The sequence below is a fragment of the Gracilinanus agilis genome, chromosome 1 (genome assembly GCF_016433145.1).
Source record: "Gracilinanus agilis isolate LMUSP501 chromosome 1, AgileGrace, whole genome shotgun sequence".
NCBI lineage: Eukaryota > Metazoa > Chordata > Mammalia > Didelphimorphia > Didelphidae > Gracilinanus > Gracilinanus agilis.
In genome coordinates, this window is record NC_058130.1 from 110,999,282 (window position 1) to 111,013,612 (window position 14,331).

Here is a 14,331-nt window from a genome sequence, read left to right on the forward strand (position 1 = left end):
TCATCATATGATAACAGAACTCAAGACAGAGATGCTTTTAGAGGTTATCAAATACAAGTTCCCCATTTTGAAGATAAGGAAACTGAGACAAAGAAAGATTGAGTGACTTGCCTAAGATCATTCAAGCAGAATATGGCAGAACTGAGATTTAGACACAGGTCCTCTTTCTCTCAATCTAGGACTCAAGGTCATTCCTGAAGACTTTTCTCCTTTTTCCATCCTTTTCCCTTTTCATTGTGAAAAATGACATTTCTTCAGGAACCTTTATTTACAGTGCTGCCCACTGTGACTGAGGAGGTCGCAGGAAATGAAAAAAACTGCTAAAGCCAGTTACATATCTTCCAGGGAAGGATCCCAAAGGGAAAGTGTAATAAAGTTGGTTACTGCCGCAGTTATTTTCCTCTGGGATCTTTCCAAAGAGGGTACATTATTGTTTTTTGTGGTTTCTTTACTTAATATAAAGTAGAGTAGAGGTATGAACTTAAAAGTCAAGTTCGCTGCTGAGCTTCTCACTCCTGGTGATTCAATAGAACCACCATTTTAAAAATGAGAAAGATGTAGGCAAACTCTATCTGTTTTTGTGAATTCTCTTTCCCCAGGCTGTCTGGATTGCTATCATATGATCTTAGCAGGGTAACAGGAATCAAGGAATTTATTTCTTGTTTGGAGAAATTAGTCTGTGATTAAAATGAGGTGGAATTTGAAATCTCTTAACCACTCCATCCCATACACTATCCATATTATGGCCTCTTTGAACCTCTCCCAAATGATCTGGTTCACAGGATTCCTGATCTGCCAGATTAGCAAAGTGGTTTCCTAACACCCTAACAGCCAGCCAGGACCTGCCTTTGACTGTGACAACTCATTTAGGAAGGGTCTTCTCTAATCTAAACTCACCATTAAGTTGGAGACAATATAAGTGGCCAGGGCTTTTGAGGGGATCAGGGTTTATACCCTTCTAATCTGTTCTGATACCTGAACCAACCAGAGAATCTTCTAGGTGTAATATTGATGATACTTGCCCCATACCACTCACTATTGTCTCCCCTGGATTTAACAGTCTTCCTTTCCCCAGTGATGGCTGCTCATACAACTAGGGCAGGTAACTGAAGTCCATCACACTAGTTCATATAACTACAAGTCTTGGAAATTTCCTCAGTGCTTTCCTTACAACAATCCCTAAAATTCAGGTAGTAAAAAAGATGATCTCAATTTTGTAGAAGAGAAACAGAAGCTCAGTAATTTAACTGAGTGGTCAATCAATGGTTACAAAGTCAGTAGATTTAGAATTAAAGTTGAAGTCTCCTGACTTCAGGTTCAGCATGGAATAGATATAAAGTATATCAAGTACTTTTACCAATGAAATTGAGTAAATATTTTTTGAAGAACATTCCTGACTGGTAATGATTTCCCTTACCTGGATTAGGCTGAAGATATTCAATTGTTTTGGTCATTATTTCCATCACAGCCCTGCTGGTGACATCCACTTTCTGAAAGAAGATAAAAAGTGTTGATGAAGGAAAAAAAGTAGGTGATATGTTGAAAATCCTCCAAATTCACCAAATCATCAACTAATCATGCTAATAAATGATTTAAGCTGAAACATAGACATCTCCCCTCATTGTAGAAAAATACAAAGGAGAAAACCATGCATTCTCAGACATGGCCAATTCATTCACTTAATTTGCTTGAATGCATAATTGTTATAAAGGACTTGGGGGGTGGGGTGCAGAAGTGGAATAGGAAGAGAAATTAGTAAGTGATGAGCATAGAAAAAAAGCATCAACAAAACTATTTTAAATGCATAAAGAAAAGTAAAGTACACAAGCATATCATAGTTTTATAATCTAAAATATGTTCTGAAACTTGACTTTTTGCAAATGGAATCCATTACCTAGATAATTTTCAATCCAATAAGCAGATATAAAAATTAAAGAATTTTAAGTATTAATGTCATTTACCAACATTGATTTTACTATTGGTATTCATAATACACTCCCAATATGTCCTCATTATGCTGCTTTGGGCCAGAGATGTATTAAAGCACATTGTGTCCATGTTTTTTTTTAAACATTTATTAATATTTATTTTTTAGAAAAGTTAACATGGTTACATAATTCATGCTCTTACTTTCCCCTTCACCCCCGAGCTCCCCCCCCATGGCTGATGCGTATTTCCACTGGTTTTAACATGTGTCATTGATCAAGACCTATTTCCAAATTGTTGATAGTTGCTTTGGTGTGGTCGTTTCGAGTCTACATCTCCAATCATGTCCACCTCAACCCATGCGTTCAAGCAGTTGTTTTTCTTATATGTTTCCTCTCCTGCAGTCCTTCCTCTGAATGTGGGTAGCATCTTTACCATAAATCCCTCAGAATTGTCCTGGGTCATTGCATTGCTGCTAACACAGAAGTCCATTACATTTGATTTTACCACAGTGTATTGGTCTCTGTACAGTGTTCTTCTGGCTCTGCTCCTTTTGCTCTGCATCAATTCCTGGAGGTCTTTCCAGTTCACATGGAATTCTCCAGTTTATGTGCCCATGTTTTTGAAGATATTACCAACCCTAAACCATTCACAAACCATCTCCCATTCCCTTCACAGATTTCTCAAGGAAAGGAGATTCTCCATCTCCCTGCATCCCCCATCTTAAGGCAGATTTCAATGTCTCATAACACCTCAGCATCAGCTAGTGCTTCCCTTGTATAATCCTCCTCCAGCTTTAGCACAATGTCAGGTCTCTACTTTCAGTGAAGAAGAAAAACAGCTGGTCTCTATCCTCCTTACATATTGTGACATTTCTCTCTTACTTGTTAAGCTGCTAGTTTCTGTTATGGAAACCACTTGGAGTTTGTGAGAGGGAAAGAACATTTCCCCATCAAGCCTCAGAATTCAAAGTAAAGATTAAGAGAAACTGAGAAGCTTAGAATGTGGGAGAAAAAGACCATGTTTTATGTGTGTGGTGGTGGTGATGGTGTTTGTAATCCAATTTCTAAAGGTCACCTTTCTTCAACAGTAAAGATTTTTGTTATGTAGATATATTCTAACAATAAAAAGATTAATTTTTAGCTCCTATGGTATTACTGATCATTTTAATTTAATTAAAACAGTTATTTTTATATCAAATGTTTGCTTATATGTTAAAAAGATTTAAAAACAAGCAAACAGATTAACATCCCTTGGTGGACAAAGAGTTTTAAAGACATGATGATTAGGTTTAGAACAGAATAACCAACCTTGCTGAGGTCTCCTAGTTTGCTAATCTCCACAGACATGATTACTGATGAATCAGTATGAAAGAGTAGCAGCTCTCTAGAGTGGGTGGGTCTTTTGACCCAGAACTAGATTTTGAGTGGAGCCCGGATTTAAATTCTAGCTCTGCTACTGGGCCTGAAATCATTTCTGCTCTTCATGCTTCCATTTCATGTTCTATAAAATGAGAGCAGCTTTAAATACAATGAAATACAAATTCTCATATTGAAGTAGTTTTCTGAGAATCTGCAGTAATTGTTTAAGATTCTGTTATTTTATTTAGCATTTTCCATAAGCAAGTCATCCATCCTTATGTTCCTTTTAAGTTCAAAGGAAGAAATTTTCTCCTGCACATACCTATTTGAGATCCCCATTTCAGGACACTAGAAAAATAAATTGCTTTCCCACCCTTCTTATTTGCTACATTGGTTGTTATCTGAAATGACATTTGGCTAATATTGCTCCTATGGAATGATCACACTAAAGGTAAAGCCCAGAATACAGTAGACCAAGACTTCTTTAGTCCTGATGTGGAAACTGTGACATCAAAGAAGAAAGGAAACACCTTTATTTTATTCCCCCTGGACTCAGTAATTTAGATCAGGTCAGTGTCATGTTATAGAACATTGGTTCTGGAGTCAGGTGGGACCTCAGTTCAAATCCCACTTACTACCTGCATGATCTTGGGCATATCACTTCATCTCTTTACATCTAGTTTCTCATCTATAAAATGAGAAGGTTGGACTAGATACCTTTGAGGGCAATTTTATATCTATTTTCCTAAATTAAAGTTTATTATTGGGCACAATTAACTGCATGAAAATAGGAATCGCACAAAAATCTCAGATTCTTTCTGGAAGTGAGAAGCTCTGACTCCTCATTCAACAAATCCACCCAAGGAAGATATTCAGGTATTACTTAACAAAGCTTTGAATTTGAAGGAATCCATGCTCACTTGCTTGCTCATGTGTGCGCTCTCTCTCTCTCTCTCTCTCTCTCTCTGTTTGTGTTTAAGCAATAAAAACAATTTTCTCATACTGGCAACTCAAATTATGGGGCGGGAAACACTGTGCAGATCTCCTGTGGAAGTAACACATCCCCATTATTACATTCAGTGGGCTCACAGAGGAGACTGGTGGGGTTAAGAGGCACACACCTGTGTTTTCAGTGCATCTCAGCTGGAGAGTATCTTTGGTGGTTGATATTAGAGAGATAAGCTTTAGGAATCCCCACTTGCTTTATTCAGTGGCAATACTTGATGTCAACCTCTAATTTATTTCATTCAATTGTGTAATTGCTCCTTCAGGAATAAATCTAAACAGAATTCTCTCTATCCAAAACTGTTGATTCTATAAAGAAGATTCTCTTGGGAGTGATTGAAAGTTGAAATGCAACACATTTTATGTAACTAATAAACAAAAGAAAAGGAGAAATGGTTTGAAATTCCAGGTCTCCTGATCTCCATGGCTAACAAATTTCAATTGTTCCATTAGTAGAAACAGGGAATGAGTATGGAATACAAAGTTTATAGCAGAACTGTGCCAGCAAGAAATAAGGTCTGTAGAGTAAGACATGGGTCTGATTCCTAGGTCCCAGGAAGATATTTTATTTAAATTGTAAAAGAAAAAACAGCTTTGAAAGAGAAAGAGAGAAAGAGAGAAAGAGGGAAAGAGAGAAAGAGAGAAAGAGAGAAAGAAAGAAAGAAAGAAAGAGAGAGAGAGAGAGAGAGAGAGAGAGAGAGAGAGAGAGAGAGAGAGAGAGAGAGAGAGAGATTAAGCGACTTGGTTAGAGCCACACAACAATTAAGTGTCTGAGATTAAATTTGAACTCGGGTCTTCCTGACTCCAGGTTCAACACTCTAACCATTGTACCACCTTCTGTTGTTTTTCAGTTGTGTCCAACTCTTCATGATCTTGTGGACCATTTGTCTATGGGATTTTCTTGGCAAAGACAATGGAGTGATTTTCCATTTAGATTAAAGCAAATAGAGTTTAAGTAATTTGCTCAGGGTCACACAGCTAGCGAGTTTCTGAGGCCAAATTTGAACTCAGATCTTCCTGACTTTCAGCCCTCCACTCTATTTACTGAACCATATAGCTCCTTCCACTGTAACACCTAGCTGCCTTCAAAGTAAATATCTTTTAACTGGAAAATGGCTAAACCAATGATGATACATAAATGTCATGAAATATCACTGTGCTATGAGAAATTATGAATATTACAACTTCAGAAAAGCATGGAAAGCCTCTTATGAATTGACTTGCAAAGGGATTTAATGTCAACCAGAGGAATTCATATTTCATGCTAGAGGTGAAAGGGGCCATTGTGGATTTTTGAGCCTGATAATGAGTGACATAGTCAGACATATGACTAAGGGAATACAATTTTGGCAATTAGAGAAAACGGACTGGAGACAAGAGAGATCAGTTAGGAGGATTTTGCAATGGTTAAAATGAGAGGTGATAAAGGTTTGAAATAAAATGGTAGCTAAAGGAAGTAGAGAGAAGGGTGTACATCAGAATTGTTTTGGAGATAGAATTAACAAGATCTGATAATTGATTAGATATAAATGGGGAGGGAGAGTAAAAAGGAGAGACTAAGGCTGAGGTTAAGAACCTCTGGCATCCAATGATGCTGTTATTCTCAACAGAAAGAGAGAAGTTAGGAACTAATATGAACTATTATTAAAATGAAGTAAACATAAACTGAAAAGAAAAAATAAAATTAATACAGCAACAAAATTGGAAAGAAAAACAACAAAACAAAAAAGTGGAATTCTGGGAAATTATAACAACCAAATGTGGACCTGGAAAAAACAGAAGTCCTTTCCACTGCTTCTTTGCAGAGCTGTAAGTCTACAGGAATAGAACATTACACATATTTGGCTTTTTTCAATAGATTTCTTGGTTTTGCTGAACTTTTTCTCCCTCTTTTTTCCATTCTTCATTATAAAGACAGCTCTCTAAGGGAGGGAAGATGGTAGGAGGAATTCAATTGGAAATACAGTTGATATAAAAACACAAATTGTTAATAAAAATTTATTTTAAAAATATAATTCAAGATTTTGATTTCTAGTTCTTTGCCCAACTAGTAGTGGCCTATTCTCCATCTCTAGTCTCCTGATCTATATTCACTTCAAATTAAAACTACTATACACAGCCCTTAGTTCTGATCCATAAGGTTAATATTCTTTGACTAGTTTGTCTTACTCCTCTCTAATCATAAGCGAAGTTATCCTTTTTAATACAATTTCTGACAGAAAGTTTGGAAACTTTCCTGTTTTAGTCTGTGGGTACACTCCTCTTTGATCAATAAAATATTAGTTCCTAGAGGGCAAGAACTGTCCAAATTTTTGTTTGTATCCCTCGTGCTTGGTATGGTTCCTAGAATATGGTAGGCATTCAAAAATATTTGATGAATTTATTGTGAAACAAAATAGCCCCAAATCAGCATGTGTCCAACTGTTTGATGCCTTAAGAATCTTGGAATTTCTCCATAAGTCCTGATCTTTTCAATAACTCATCCTTGACATTCTAGTCTTTCCTTTTGTTAGACCATAAAGGTAGGTCTGGGGAAAGATTGAAGGCAAAATGAGAACGGGACAACAGACAATGAGATGGATAGACAGTATCATGGAATCAATGAAACATGAGCTTGGACATTTTGGGGGAGAGGGGAGTACATAAGAGACTAGCATGCTTTTGTCCATGGGGTCATGAAGAGCGGGACACAACTGAATGATTGAACAACCACAGGTAGATTTTGTTGCTTAGTCTAAACAATTTCCTATTATACCATATCTTATTTGATCTTGTTCTCCAACTCTAAACTTTATTATCTAGCAATATCTCTCAGCTCTCTAAAGCATCTCCTAATTCAGTGGTAGCAAATTCAAATAGAAATGGGGACCACTAATTTATACATAAGGATCCCTATGGGTTATATATTGAAAGCTTTAAAAGGTGAAGTTATTTGTGTATATAAAATATATGTACAATGTAATGGCATATATGTAATATAATCAACTATACACATGTATATAAATTGTATATAATATATAAATTGTATATATATTTGATTATTTTATTTCATTTTAGTATGGGTCCTGTTTGGGTTATGTGCTTGACACCTTTCACCTATCCTCATGCCTGGGCAATATCTTTCTTTATAATAGCCAGGTCCACAGTCAACATCAACATCTGAAATGCAACTTGGAAGTATTACAACTTTTTTTAAAAATTGAGTATATAATTTGTCTTTTTTTAATTTTATATTTATTATTTATTAAATAGCAAAAAGTGGGGGAAGGGAATAGGAGAGGGAGAGCGAGAGTGAGTGTGAGTCTGGTCAGTCAGCACTTTAGCCTTCTGCTATTTGAGCAGCTAAGCAAGGCCAGAGCCAGACCTCTCAGCATCCTGAGTTCAAGGTTCCCAAACATATCCCCTCCTTCAATATGACATCCCTTTCCGTGTCTCTCTGATTGGAAGACTCAGACCTCAATCAGGACAAGAGGCTAACCTTCCAAATACCGAGAGTCCAGGTGGAAATCCAGAATGGCTGCATGGGGCATGTGTAGTCTTCCTCACATGACTTCTGTCTAGCTAATTTAATTACTTTACTACCCAAAAGAGTTCTTGTTTACAGATAAAACAAAATGAATTGGCCTCCACTCTACCAGTTTTTATAATAAGACAAAAGAAAGGAGGACCCAGCATGGCTTCAGAGAGAGATAGTTTGAGTTTCAGCCCCATAATCAAACTGAGCTTTAAAAATCAAAAAGCTTGGAAAGAGGTAGCTAGGTGGCTCAGTTAGTGGATTGAGAACCAGGCTTAGAGATTGTAGGTTCTAAGTTCAGGTGTGTGGCCTCAGAATAGCTGTGTGATGTTGGGCAAGTCATTCAACACCCAATTCCTAGCCTTGACTGCTCTTTTACCTTGTATCCAATACACAGTATTGATTCTAAGATGGAAGGTAAGAGTTTTTTTAAAAGGGCTTTTGGGGAGACAAAAAAGAGGTACAAATTAATATTAACTTTCCACATTCCCCACTCTGATCATATTTTGCTTTAACCCAGAAACTCCAAGGCCCTCCAAATTAGCTGTTCCAATATTCACAATTAGTTTTTAAGGTAACTGTTCACTCTGTTTATTGTTTTGTTTTATTTTCAGAGATGCTACTGACTAAACTAAAGGTACAGAGCTTAAACATAACCTTATAGCAAAACTACTACTGTCAGGACAATTCTGAGGGACTTAGGAGAAAGAAAGCTATCCACATCAAAAGAAAGAACTGTGGGAGTAGAAACAGAATTAAAACAACTGCTTGATCACATGGTTTGATGGGGATATGATTGGGGATATAAACTCTAAACGATCTAAATGATCAATGAAACATATAAAAGCCAGTGGAATTGCTTGTTGGTTATGGGAGGGGGTGGGAAGAGAAGAGGGAAAGAACATGAATCATGTAACCAAGGAAAAATATTCTAAATTAATTAATTAAATCAGTGGTTCCCAAACTTTTTTGGCCTACCGCCCCCTTTCCAGAAAAATATTACTTAGTGCCCCCTGTCACATACTATCACTGCCCCCTTACAGTTATTCACTGCCCTCAAATGCACCTGTGGCCATCACCACCTCCATGGATCGCTACAGCACCCACCAGGGGGCAGTGGCGCCCACTTTGGGAATCACTGAATTAAATAAACTTTAATTAAAAAAAAAACTACTACTGCCATTCTTTGCTGTTTAAATTCCATCAACACTATGGTCCTAGGATATGCCCCCATCCCTTTCCTAAATCTGTCCTAAAGATGTGGTTAAAGCAAAATTAGAGACTCTGTGAGTGGAAAAATTAGAGGTAATCTGGTATCTTGGAAAGGGAACTGAAGGTACATTCAGGTCAACCTGTACTTTAGCCCCACCCCAGACACAAATTCTGTGATTCTGGACAAGTTATTTCACCACTATCTCACTTGCCTCATCCTTGAAACAAGGAGAATAACAACTGTGCCTCTTACCTTAGAGAGCTGTTGTAAGAATCAGATGAGATAATGAATATAAAATAATTTACAAACTTTAAAACATTATATATAAACACCACCACCATCATCATTATAATTTCTCACCTTTCCAAGGACAGTTAGATAGAAATCATCCAGGGACAAGTCTTTGTCCTGTTGTTTATCATTTATATATAGCATTATATGAATTATTGTGTGGGTAGGAAAAAATTACTACTTTGTGGGACTAAATAAAAGGATTTTGACATAACCCCACTTCCAGAGGATCACTGAAAGCATATTTAATATAAATCCAGTAGCAGAGAAGGAAAGAGTGATGAATAGTACCTTATCCTGTCTCCATGGTATTTAAAGAAATATATTTTTTAAAACCTTCCCTTCTATTGTGGAATCAATATTGTGTATTGATTCCAAGGCAGAAGAGCAGTAAGGGCTAGGCAATGGGGGTTAGGTGACTTGTCCAGGATCACACAGGTAGAAAGTGTCTGAGGTCAGATTTAAAACAAAGACCTCTTGTCTCTAGGTTTGGCTCTCAATTCACAGAACCACCTAGCTGTTCCCTCAAAAGAATTTTTAATAGCCATTTTCTGACATTTTGCAATTCATGTTCTTTTCTTCTCTCCCTTTCCTAAGAGCACAGGTAATATGTATGATATAGGCTATACATGTGCAATCATGCAGTATATATTTCTATGTTCATAATGTTGTGAAAGAGGACACATCACATAAGAAAAAAAATTCATGAAGGAGGCAAAGTAAAAAAAGAATATGCTTTGATTTGCATTCAGAATCTATCAGTTCTTTCTATGTTAGTAGACAATTTTTTTCATCATGAGTTTTTTGGAGTTTTCCTAGATCATTCCTTGTCTTGTTGATAATAGTTAAGTCATTCACAGTTGACCATCATATATTACAGCTGTTACTGTGTATAACATTCTACTGGTTCTGCTCACTTCACATTGCATTACTTCATATTCCACAGGATTTTGATCTTACAAGCTAGGAACATATAATTTCAAAAATTTATGGATATTATGAGCCTTTGACATGGCATCATCCATTAGAAATGTTAAATAGTATTATTGTTGTTTTTTGTTATTTGGAGATACTATTTCAAATGGAGATAATTAAAAAAACACTAATCAAGAAAACTTCAGAAAGTACTTTCTAGGGGGCAGCTGGGTAGCTCAGTGGATTGAGAGCCAGGCCTAGAGATGGGAGGTCCTAGGTTCAAATCCGGCCTCAGACACTTCCTAGCTGTGTGACCCTGGGCAAGTCACTTGACCCCCATTGCCTACCCTTACCACTCTTCCACCTATGAGTCAATGCACAGAAGTTAAGGGTTTAAAATTAAAAAAAGTACTTTCTAGGCACAAACACAAATCAAAATATGGACAGATATTCAGTTCATAAAAAATGTAATTTTTGGCAATGTCAACTTATTTAAAGGTTGTTCTGTAACAAGTATAATCAAGGATACCTAAGGTTCTTTACCCCATGAAAACAATAACATTCTTTATTCTATTCCTCTTTTCTCTCTGACATTACTCAATGAAGAAAAAAATTATCCAAGAGGACAGAGACTTACCCTCTCCATTTCTTTGAAATCATCATCTAACTTGGTTCCTTCTGCTCCTCCAACCTTTTCACTCACTTTCTGTAAAAGTCAAAACACAGAAGAGAACAGTGGTAAATGTAAAGACTTGCTAGGACCACTTGCCTCCCAATATGATTGTTCAATATCATGTCTTTCTAATAAGAGGCAAATAGATAAAGAGCCAGCTTCAGAGCAAAAAAAAAATCAGTCACCTATGATTTATTAAGCACCTCCTGTGGGGATAGGCATGGTGCTAAGTTCTAGGGATACAAGGAAAGTCAAACATAGCCAAAGAAGAGTTCCTTCTCCCAAGGAGCTCCCAGTCTAATAGAGGAGACAACATGCAAGCAACTATATGAATAATAGTTATAGACAGAGATAGAAATGAAAGGGAAAATAAAGATACATGAAGATATTTACCTATATGTCCCTTGTTCATGTATGTGTGTATAAATACATAGACACAGGAAAATGGGGGGTAAATTCAGAGGGAAAGCATTGCAAAAGAGAATTGTGACAAGCTTCTTGTAAATCTGGGACTTTGGTTGAGACTTGGAGGAAAGGGGGGAACCTAGGAGGTGAAGATGAGGAAGAAGAGCATCATTCTAGATAGGGGTGCAGTCAGTGAAAATACTTGAGAGGTGGAATATTTACTCAAGGAGGCCAGTATCACAGGATAGCAGAGTTTGTGGAAATGAGTTAAGTTTGAGAAGACCAGAAAGAAAGGAAGGGGACAGACTATAAAGGATTTTTGAAAGCCAAATGGAAGATTTTATATTTGAACCTGAAGTAACAGGGAGTCACTGAGGTTTACTGAGAGAAAGGGGTCAAAGGGAGTGATATGGTCAAGACAACAATCCCCAACAAAACTACCTATAGGAAAACAAGTCATTTTACTTTTTTTTTCTCCTTGCCTTCAAAGACAGTTAGAGACAGCTTTCAAAATAACATACTGCTTTTCTCAGAGTAGGGAAAAAAGTCATCTTTTTTCAAAAGGGATGAGGGGGCTTCTTCTGTAAGTTACTCTCACTGTAATTTTGTCTTTGTAGGGACTTTTCTGCAGAGCCCTTCCTTTCACTGTGGGCCTCTGAAGAAACGCCTTTTGATCTATTATCCTCGTGTTTTGTTGGACTTGGAGTCTTTACTCCAGAATGCTGAATGCATAAATCTTTTCTGTGACACTGAAAGATGCCCATCCAGCTGTCTTTTAGAACCTGCTCTTTATGGAGTTCTTGCTACCAGATAAGGGATAAATAAGGGAAACAAAGGAGATCATTAAGTGGAGGGTGAAAGATTTGTCTGCTGGAGCTTTCAAGGGATACTAAAATAACTGAGGAGCATAATACATACTTATGGGTTTTTTCTTTCACTCACACAGAAGCATCAAAGAATTTCTAGCCCATTATGAATCCTAAAAGTTGTTTTTTTATCAAAACAGAAAATCAATTAAAACACATCAAAATCAGGCAAAGATCATAGCAAGGTACTCATGCTCTCTTGTATCCTTCACTTCTCAGCAAACAGATCAGGACCTTTCATTATTTCTTCCTTGGCATATACCAGTGGATGGTCTACAAGTTTAAGAACTTATTGCTTCATGGTGTCACGTGGAATAATCATATGGCAATGGAGAGACTTGCTATTATTCTGGTTATTAATAGCTGAAAAACACCACATCCAGTATATATAATGGCTAAATTTTTAGCATTTGTATGCCAATTATCATTCCAAGGGGGCCTCTACTATGCCTCGGGCACATAGGCAGGCACTTAAATGCTTGAGTGATGTGACACCTGCCCTTGAAACCTTGTAAGATGCAAAACAAGGGTCATGTAATTCTTTCTTAGGGAGTTGGAAACTCTCCCTCCCCTCATGTTCCCATAGAAGCAATAGCAAATTGATACTAAAGGAAAAGTACTTAACTGACCTATTTGGGAATAGAGGGACACTAGGAATCAGTGGAAGATTCAAAATGCCATTAATTTTTTTCTGAAGGTTATCTGTTTTTATGACTAGTAAAAATGTAGTGGATGAAACAATTCCAGAAGTAAACACACACACACACACACACACACACACACACACACACACACACACACTACAAAACAAAGGCGTACTGCATAAAGAACTCAGCATTGTGGAAGGAAGGATGGAAAGTTAATATAAAGCAGAGTTCCTCCACTTGGAAAGCATATAGTATGATAGAAAAATAATGACACATATTTCTTTATGGGGCCTTAACACAAAGATCGTCTCTCAATGTTTAAGATAGGTAATACAAGCATCATTTAATAGATGAGTGAAAGTTCAGAGAACGTAAGTGACTTGTCCATGATCACATAATCAGTGTTAGAGTTTGGATTTGAATCCTGTTTTCCTATCTCTGGTAACCACATTCCATACTTCATCTTTCAACAATAATATAAGTTCATCCTTCCTTGTTTTTCCTCATATGATGCCACTAAAATATATTTATTACATACAAATTACAAAGCAAATACCCTTAACATTTCTAAAACTTAAGATGGTAGGAGGTGGGGAAAGGTAGACTACTAATTAAAGAGGTCCTCTTGTTTATCGTTGAGCAAGAATTGATGGCAAAGGCATTTTGCTCACTTAGCCAATATTATAAACACACACATATATGGCTACATTAACATGGACAGCATTTTCGTATCATTTAAACTTTTTGACACTGTTTTACATGTTTAATTTGAGTGATGAGAATAAAATACTATCTGAGGCCTGGACCATCCTCATGCTAAAGAAAGAAAATGTGAACTGATGAATATCTTTTTGATTAGTACAGCCCCAGCCCCTACGATGCACATATCATTGTTAAGGTTAATAAGTCCAGAGACTGGTATTATTCTCCTCTTATGCTCGTACTGGACGGTGAAGTTCCCCACATCCCTGTCCCTCATTGCTCTTTATTAGGCAATTTAGAAACTGCACTCATTTCACTGGCCCTGACTCTACATCCCTTATGGATGAGACAGTAGTCTCCCATTGGTGTCAGCTGTCTCTTTTTTTTAAACACTATATAAATTTGAACTCTCAGAGGGTTCTAGGCCTTTGTCTAGAGAATAAAAGCCATTACATAGTTCTACATCCAGATGGTACCCCCTGTGGGTGCTGCCCTTGGCTAAGAGCAATAGAGGCCTCACACTGAGACTGTTCCCTGTTGGTATCTATTTTCCACTTCCCCTTGTGAGTAAGTAGTAATACAATTTTGTTAATTGCTATCCCAGAGTCATTTTACTGCTCTTCATCCAAATTCTCCTGTATAATATTCTCTGAGCTAAAAGGATCATGATTAGGTTCAAAGTTATTTACTGTGATAAAAATTTAAATACTGCTTTTTATCTATGCTATTCAGTCATTCTCCATTTTTGTTTAACTCTTAATGGCCCCATTTGGGGTTTTCTTGGCATAGATGATGAAGTGGTTTGCCCTTTCC

The 14,331-nt window shown here is 36.9% G+C and overlaps 1 protein-coding gene across 1 annotated transcript in view; it reads right to left on the minus strand.

The window, feature by feature from the left end:
- SH3GL2 (SH3 domain containing GRB2 like 2, endophilin A1) overlaps nt 1–13,795 on the minus strand; it is a 54,126-nt gene extending 40,331 nt beyond the window's left edge. Inside the window, exons 1-3 of the mRNA XM_044677222.1 lie at nt 13,679–13,795; nt 10,863–10,931; nt 1,418–1,490 (exon numbers count right to left, since the gene is read on the minus strand). Coding sequence (XP_044533157.1) covers nt 1,418–1,490; nt 10,863–10,931; nt 13,679–13,795 — 259 coding nt within the window. The remainder of the gene's footprint in view (nt 1–1,417; nt 1,491–10,862; nt 10,932–13,678) is intronic.
- Between the last annotated feature and the right edge of the window lie 536 nt (nt 13,796–14,331).